The sequence below is a fragment of the Vipera ursinii genome, assembly GCF_947247035.1.
Source record: "Vipera ursinii genome assembly, chromosome: 16".
NCBI lineage: Eukaryota > Metazoa > Chordata > Lepidosauria > Squamata > Viperidae > Vipera > Vipera ursinii.
The window spans coordinates 5,490,812-5,499,131 of NC_139529.1; the positions used below are offsets into that span (position 1 = coordinate 5,490,812).

General features: G+C 45.5%; 1 protein-coding gene across 1 annotated transcript in view; it reads left to right on the forward strand.

Annotated features, from left to right (window-relative positions):
* Positions 1–957: 957 nt before the first annotated feature.
* CDK5RAP2 (CDK5 regulatory subunit associated protein 2) overlaps positions 958–8,320 on the forward strand; it is a 62,865-nt gene continuing 55,502 nt past the window's right edge. The window contains exons 1-7 of the mRNA XM_083374873.1: positions 958–1,099; positions 2,748–2,815; positions 4,104–4,171; positions 6,068–6,178; positions 6,436–6,512; positions 7,638–7,869; positions 8,043–8,083. Of these exons, the coding sequence (XP_083230999.1) occupies positions 1,047–1,099; positions 2,748–2,815; positions 4,104–4,171; positions 6,068–6,178; positions 6,436–6,512; positions 7,638–7,869; positions 8,043–8,083 (650 nt within the window). The 5' untranslated portion in view covers positions 958–1,046. The remainder of the gene's footprint in view (positions 1,100–2,747; positions 2,816–4,103; positions 4,172–6,067; positions 6,179–6,435; positions 6,513–7,637; positions 7,870–8,042; positions 8,084–8,320) is intronic.

The following is an 8,320-nucleotide window of genomic DNA, read 5'->3' on the forward strand; positions in this document are numbered from 1 at the left end:
ACATTTTTTTAATTATCTATTATTAAATTTTTAATACTTTCCATCTCCGAGCAGCTTACAGATTGCAAAACAAATAGAAAAAACAATTTAAGCATATTAAAATGTTTATTTATTTATTTTATTTTATTTTATTAGATTTATATACCGCCCTTTCCCGAAGGACTCAGGGCGGTTTACAGGGCATTTTAAAATCTCACCAATACAAAATATAAAAGTTAAAAGACAATTAAAAAGATTAAAGCATCCCTGATGAGAGGCATTCTTCCAAATTGGAGATTCATGAAGCGTTCACCTGAAATAGGAAAAAGAGACACGTGGACTCCGGGTCCCATCAGGATAGGCAGCAGAAATAGAGAATGGGAATTGTGGTCCCACTCCTGGACTTGATGGACTTGCCTTGAATTCGCATCTCCATCCCCAAATCTTCAAGAACCTTAATTAGCCCATCCTTTTAATTTTTAATTTTTAAATTTTAATAATATTTCTATACCGCCCTTCTCCCGAAGGACTCAGGGCGGTGAACAGGGCAAGAATAAAAATACAGGATTACAAAAGTTAAAAAATAATTAAATACATGCCCATATACTAAAAATACATCTTAAAACCCCAATAAAATAACAATAACAACTCTGCTTCTTCCCATTCCTGGGTACCCAAAGCCCTCGACAAAGATGGCGCCCGCCTCCCCGCCCTCACTCCCTCTCACCGCGCAGGCGCGCCCGGCCGGTCAACAACCACGTCCTCACCCCACCCCCCCACCACCTTTTCTTCCCTCAAGCGAGATGGCGGCGAGACGGGCTTCGAGGCCAGGCTTCCCGTCCCTAAGATGGCGGCCGCGCCCGTAGGCAACGCCTTGCGCTTCCCGCCTTTGCCCTTCTCCGGGCGGCGTCGCCGGCGTCACCAAAATGGCCGCCGGGGCGGTCCCGGCGTCTGATGCGGTTGTTTAAAATTCCGAGGCAGCCGCCAAAGTCGGAGACGAAAAAGAGGCGCCGCCGCCGCTGCCACCCGTCAGCCGCCTCCCACGCGCCGCCTCCCGAGGCCGCGCCATGGACTCGACCCCGGGCGAAGACCCCACTTTGCCGCTGGACATCCACAGCGGGTAGCGCCGTTAGGGCCGTTGGCGGGAGGAGGGAGGGGGGAGGAGTGGGGAGGGGGAGGAGGAGGAGGGAGGAAGAAGGGAGGGGAGGAGGAGGAGGAGGGAGGGGGAGGAGGTGAAGGGAGGAGGGAGGAAGAAGGGAGGAAGAGGAGGAGGAGGGAGAGGGAGGGGGAAGGAGGAGAAGGGGGGAGGAGGGAGGAAGAGGATGGAGGGGGAGAAGGGAGGAGGAGGAGAAGAGGGGGGAGGGAGGAGGAGGGAGGGGGAGAAGGGAGGAAGAAGGGAGGAAGAGGAGGAGGAGGAGGAGGGAGAGGGAGGGGTAAGGAGGAGAAGGGGGGAGGAGGGAGGAAGAGGATGGAGGGGGAGGGGGGAGAAGGGAGAGGGGAGGAGGGAGGAAGAGGATGGAGGGGAGAAGGGAGGAGGAGGAGAAGAGGGAGGAGGGAGGAGGAGGGAGGGGGAGGAGGAGGAGGGAGGAAGAAGGGAGGAAGAGGAGGAGGAGGGAGAGGGAGGGGGAAGGAGGAGAAGAGGAGGGAGGAGGAGAAGGGAGGGGGGACAAAGTGAGGGGGCGGGGCTGAAGCACCTCTCTGGCCCCCTCCCTCCCTCCCTCGGTGGAGCACTTGGTGGAGCCTCCAGTGCCCAGCGCTGTGGATCTGAGTCTATATTGAATGGGTGGGAAACGAGCAAGGGCTGCTTGCCCGGCCTTGCCAGCCTTTGGACCACCCTGCAAGAGGGTTGTTGAGAGGGGGAGGCGGGAAGGGGGCAGAAGGGATCCTTGTAAGGGGGATCAGGATTGGGGGGGGCGGGCTTTAGATGGGGCTCTTTCCTCATCTCGATGGGGTGTACTACAACTCCCATCCTCTGAGCGTCTGGTCTTGACTGCCTTTGCTGACCTGATGGGCAACCCAAGGAGGGTGGTTAGAGGGGCAAAGGGGGCAGAAGGGATCCTTGCAAGGGTGACCAGGTAGGTGTAGGTTTCCTGCTGGACAGGATCCTGATCCCGATGGGGTGTACTACAGCTCCCATCTTCTGAGAGTCTGGTCTTGGCTGCCTTTGCTGACCTAATGGACGACCCTGCAGGAGGGTGGTTAAAAGGGTGGGTGGGCAGGAGACACAAGACTATCAGTCCTGGGGCTCATGTTTCCGGCTAGATCAGATTGGGGGGCATCATCAAACCAGGCCAGGGGTGGGTGGGGGTGGGCTTTCTTCATCCAGATGGGGACACACTACAAGCCCCATCCTCCCCAGGTGTAGGAGGCAGAGAATCTGGGCTCTGCTAGCCTTAGATAGCTGCAGATTCCCGCTTCCTGGCTCTTACACCCTTTCCCCTTCAGTTTAGCACCTTGGACTACAATTCCCATCACTTGTCTTGGACTACAGTTCCCATTGCTCACCTTCAGTGCAGGAGGGGGCAGCGGGAAGGCGGAAAATCCATTTTTATTTATTTTAAATGCACGTATGAGGGAAGATGGAGAGAGATTGAATATTGCAGAGACTGGATAAGCCACGTGCCTCTTATCCAGATATTCTCAAAACCCATTGGCACTACCGCTGATGGGACATGTAGTCCAGGGCTATAAAAAAGCGGGTGGGGGGCACATCTGACCTAGCTAGGGGCCTACAAGCTCATCTTTTAAAAAAACCTCTTTCCTCCCAGCCTCAATTTTTCCCGGCTTCCAGATGTTTCGGGAGACGAGGTTCGCAATCAAGTGGGAGGCGGTGGAGGTAATAATTTTTATTTATTTTATTTTAATTCCATTTATATCCCGCCCTTCTCCGAAGACTCAGGGCGGCTTACAAGCTTATTAATAATAATAATAATAATAATAATAATAATAATAATAATAATAATAATAATAATAAGCTTACAAGCTTATTATTAATAATAATAATAAATCCCCCCAAACACTCTTTAAAAATCCCTTAAATGCAACTTAAATCAAACTTTATAGACTGGCCTAAATACATTGTTGCATTTCAAGCCATTTATCTAAGTAAGTAGGAAAAAAACAACACACCAAATTCTTGGAAGAGAAACAAAAAGGAAGTAATTAAGTCTGCACCGGAAAACTTTGTTGCATTCGAGTTTCTTTTTCTAAGTGATTGCAAACAGCCATCCAAGGGGAGAAAAAAATAAATAAATAAATTCTTGGAGAATTGCACAATCCCTTTTTGCAAGCCACAAAGTGTGTGTTTAATACCCTTGATTTCTGTTTTTCTCTTCCCCCCCCCCGAATTTATCTCATACAGCATTTGCTGAAAATGGACGGCGATTTTTGTGTTTTCAAGCTAGAAACAAAAATGAAAATCGATAGTATAGCTAATGTAGTTTAAACCCAAATCTAGGCTTAATGTGTTTTATTAACATTTCCCCCCCCCCAACCAGGAAAAGAAATACAAAACCTTTCTTGGGGATTTTATAATAATATAATAATAATATAATAATTTTATTTATATACCGCCCTTCTCCCGAGAGAAGGGCGGTTCAGCTCCAAGCATATTTCTTGCTTTGCCAAATTGTTCCAAAGTTCAGTTTCTTTTGTGTATTTTTTGCACGGTGAAGACTATAATTTGGTGCCTCTGATCTGAAAAAAAGCAAAAAAAACCACCCCCAACAGGCAATTATTTAACCCTTCATAAAAAGCCATTACTTTCTAAATATGAAACATGCAGCACACCTAAAAATTTATTTATTTGGGGTTCTTTGAAAACCAGTTGTGAAAATAGTTGGAGAATTTTTTTAAAAAAATGCAAATTTATTTGACGTTTCCATTCGAGTTCCTCTCTTTGCACTTACTTCCCTGTTATAAATTTAAAAGTTTCTCAATTTTTTTTTAAAAAATACTGCTGCTGCTTCTTGGACCCCCTTGTTGCATTCTTAGGGGTGTGTGGAAACAGTTTCTCTTTCTTTTTGGCATGATTTAGTTCAGCGTGAGCCTTATTTATTTATTTATTGTATGTGCGTATAAGGTGTGTGTGCAAATATTTGCTCTTTATTTGGATTCTTTGGCAGCGTTACTTGAGGTGGCCGAAGATACTGTTTCACCAACCAGGGCACGGACCATGAAGGATTTTGAAAATGTAAGTTGGTGGCTGGTTGTTGTTTTTTGGTTTTTTAAGCTATAAAGGTAATCCTCGACTTAACAACAGTTATCTTCAAGGAAAAACAAGGAATAGAGCTGGAAGGGAACAGAGAGTAGAGTAGAATATAGAATATAGAATATAGAGAATAATAGAATAGAATAGAATAGAATAGAATAGAATAGAATAGAATAGAATAGAATAGAATAGAATAGAATAGAATAGAATAGAATAATAGAATAGAATAGAATAGAATAGAATATTATAAAGGTACATAATAAAGGCTAATCTACTTACAACAATTATCTTCAAGGAAAAACAAGGAATAGAGATGGAAGGGAATAGAGAGTAGAGTAGAATATAGAGAATAGAATTGCATAGCATAGCATAGCATAGAACAGAATAGAACAGAACAGAATAGAATAGAATAGAATAGAATAGAATAGAATAGAATAGAATAGAATAGAATAGAATAGAATAAAGGTATATTATAAAGGTTAATCCTCTACTTACAACAATTATCTTCAAGGAAAAACAAGGAATAGAGCTGGAAGGGAATAGAGTAGAGTAGAATATAGAATATAGAATATAGTATAAAGTATAGAATAGATTAGATTAGAATAGAATAGAATAGAATAAAGGTATATTATAAAGGTTAATCCTCGACTTACAACAATTATCTTCAAGGAAAAACAAGGAATAGAGCTGGAAGGGAATAGAGAGTAGAGTAGAATATAGAGAATAGAGAATAGAATAGAATAAAATAGAATAGAATAGAATAGAATATTATAAAGGTACATTATAAAGGTTAATCTTCGACTTACAACAATTATCTTCAAGGAAAAACAAGGAATAGAGCTGGAAGGGAATAGAGTAGAGTAGAATATAGAATATAGTATAGAGTATAGAATAGAATAGAATAGAATAGAATAGAATAGAATAGAATATTATAAAGGTTAATCCTCGACTTGCAACAATTATCTTCAAGGGAAAACAAGGAAGTCCAGGTGCCTCGTTGAAGAAAAAAAAATAAGCACCTTTGGGGCAACCATGACTCTGATGATGGAGAATCTCTAGATGATGGACAAACCTCTAGAAGTTGTGACTTTTGTTATGCTAGGCTGCTTTGTAAGCTGAGTAGTGGCGTCCTCCCTTTCATGATAGGAAGCTGCCAGCGTCAATATTTTATTAGCAACATAGGAGATTTCTCCAGGCTGGCAAAGATGGGGAGGATGTAGTGGTAGCTGAGTGGGCCTGGGGCAGCTGCTTTATTGAAATGAATGTTTTGCCCAGGTAGTTCTCGACTTACAACAAACCGTTCATTAGTACGTTGCATATAGTTGTAGATGTTGCACATGGCATGCTTTAAGTGTGGGTGATGGATGCGTGCACTTTGAGAGCAAGCAACTAAATTTAAAGTTTTTTTTTTAAATTTAAAAACTTCCAGCGTTGGAGCATTCACCTGCTTCTGGAGGCAGGTTGTTCCACTGGTTAACGACCACAGTTTGCTGAATTTTTGCCTCGTTTTTACGACCTTTCTCACCTCGGTTGTCAAATTAGAAACCTGGTTGTTAAGTGGTCCGAAGGTCACAAAAGGGGGAATCACGTGACCTCAGGACACTGAAGCCATCACAAATACGAGTCCGTTGCTGAGCGTCTGAATTTTGATCATATGGCCACGGGAGACGCTGCAACAGTTGGGAAGGTGAAAAACAAGTCATTTCCCCCCCCCCAAGGCTGTTGTAACATTGAACGGTCACAAAACGAACTGCCGTAAGTTGAGGACTTACCTGTAACTGTGGCTGACGGAATTTTGCTTTGGGGAAATTGACGGCGGGGGCGTGGACTTGGTTTGATTGGAAAACCATCCCGGGTCCCCTTCCCTTCTTTTACCAGCAAATCACGGAGCTGCGGAAGGAGAATTTCAACTTGAAACTTCGCATCTACTTCCTGGAAGACCGGATCCAGCAGAAGTTTGAGGGTCCCCATGATGACGTCTACCGAATTGTAGGTGCTGGGCTGTTTTCGTTGCGGCTCCTGGTTTCCGCACGGGGCACCGGGACACAATGTGTTCCCTCCCTCACCTGTGTGGATTGTCCCGGCGTCTGCTTGGAGACTGTCTCTCACGAGCGCTAGCCAAAGTTTGCCCACCCCCACCCCCCATTCGGTTGTGAGAATAGGATACTGCCCTGCAAAAATTCCTTATGGGGAATTAAAAAAAACAAAACCCAAGTTTTTACAACTTTTCTTTCTTGTCCTGTTAGAACATTGAGCTCAAAGTCGAATTGGAGAGCGTGAAACGGGAGCTTCAGGAACGAGAGCAGTTGCTCCGGAAAGCTTCGTGAGTATTTCCTTGCTGTTGAATGTGTGCATGGCCCTCCTTCTTTTAATTGTGTTTTCAGATGCGTGCCCAGTCTTCCCCTCGGGTCTGTGACAGTTACAGCCAACTTGCCACAGCCACCTCGTCGCGGGACGAGAGTTACGCTAATATCAACGAAAGGGTGGGACAGAATCCTTGAAGAAAGGATGCCAAAGGAGTGACAGAATGAGATGGGAAGGGCAAAAATCAAAACCGTGTTTAATTTATTTAAAATGACTAAATAGAATTGTTCAACTGCCCTGCAGCAAGTTAGCTGTGGTGAGTTGGCCGTGGTGAGTTGGCCTTGGTGAATTGGCCATAGTGAGTTGGCCATGATGAGTTGGCTGTGGTGAGTTGGCCATGGTGAGTTGGCCTTGGTGAATTGGCCATAGTGAGTTGGCTGTGGTGAGTTGGCCATGATGAATTGGCCATGGTGAGTTGGCCATGGTGAATTGTCCATAATGAGTTGGCCATGGTGCTGGCCATATTGAGTTGGCCATGGTGAGTTGGCCTTGGTGAATTGGCCAGTGAGTTGGCCATGGTGAATTGGCCATGGTGAGTTGGCCATGGTGAATTGGCCATAATGAGTTGGCCATGGCGAACTGACCATAGTGAGTTGGTCATAGTGAGTTGGCCTTGGTGAGTTGGCCTTGGTGAGCTGGCCGTGGCAAGCTGACCATGGTGAGTTGGCCATGGTGAATTGGCCATGATGAGTTGGCCTTGGTGAGTTGACCATGAATTGGCCATGGTGAGTTGGCTTTGGCGAGCTGGCCGTGGCAAGTTGGCCATGGTGAATTGGCCATGATGAGTTGGCCTTGGTGAGTTGACCATGAATTGGCCATGGTGAGTTGGCCTTGGCGAGCTAGCCGTGGCAAGTTGGCCAAGGTGAATTGGCCATAGTGAGTTAGCCATGGTGAATTGGCCGGCCGTAGCAAGTTGGCTATGACAAATTGCCCCCTTCCCCTCTGCCAGCCAAGCTGGTGAGGGAGGAATCTCCATCCCGGGGGGAGAAGGGTTGAGAAGGAAGGTCCAGCTGGACAGTAGCTCCCTCCTTCAGTCCTCTGCTGCTGTTCGTCTCCTCCATAGTCCCATGTTTGGCCTTTGCAGGAAAGCCGTGGAAAGCTTGGCCCAGGGTGGCAACGCCGAAATCCGGCGCCTGAAGGAAGACGCCGAAAAGAAAGTCCAGGAAGTAGAAGCGAGCTTGACTGGCAGGATCCGGCTTTTAGAGGAGGCAAGTCTTGAAGTTATTATTTATAACGGTCGCGGCATCCCAGGGTTGTGTAATCCCCTTTTGCGACTTTCAGAACAAGCAAAGAGAAATGGGGAAGCCGGGTTACCCGCTTAAGAACTGCTGTGATTCACTTAACAGCAGTGGCAAGAAAGCTTGTGAAAATGGGGCCAAACCCATGTAACAAGGGCCTCGCTTAGCAACGGACGTTTTGGGCTCAAACGGTGGTCGTAAGGTCTTGAGGCCTACCAGTGGAGGTCGGGGTTTGTGGCTTTTATGTGGAGTTTGGGAAGATGGGCTGGAACCAGCTTTATGGCGGAGTCAGGTAAGAAGAGTAGAATAGAGCTGGAAGGGAATAGAGTAGAGTAGGGTAGAGTAGATTATAGAATAGAATAGAATAGAAGATGGAATAGAATAGAATAGAGTAGAGTACATACAGTAGAATAAATAGAATAATAGAATAGAATATTTATTTATTTATTTTATTTATTTAGATTTATATACCGCCCTTTCCCGAAGGACTCAGGGCGGTTTACAGGGTATTTAAAAGAAAATCCAAACA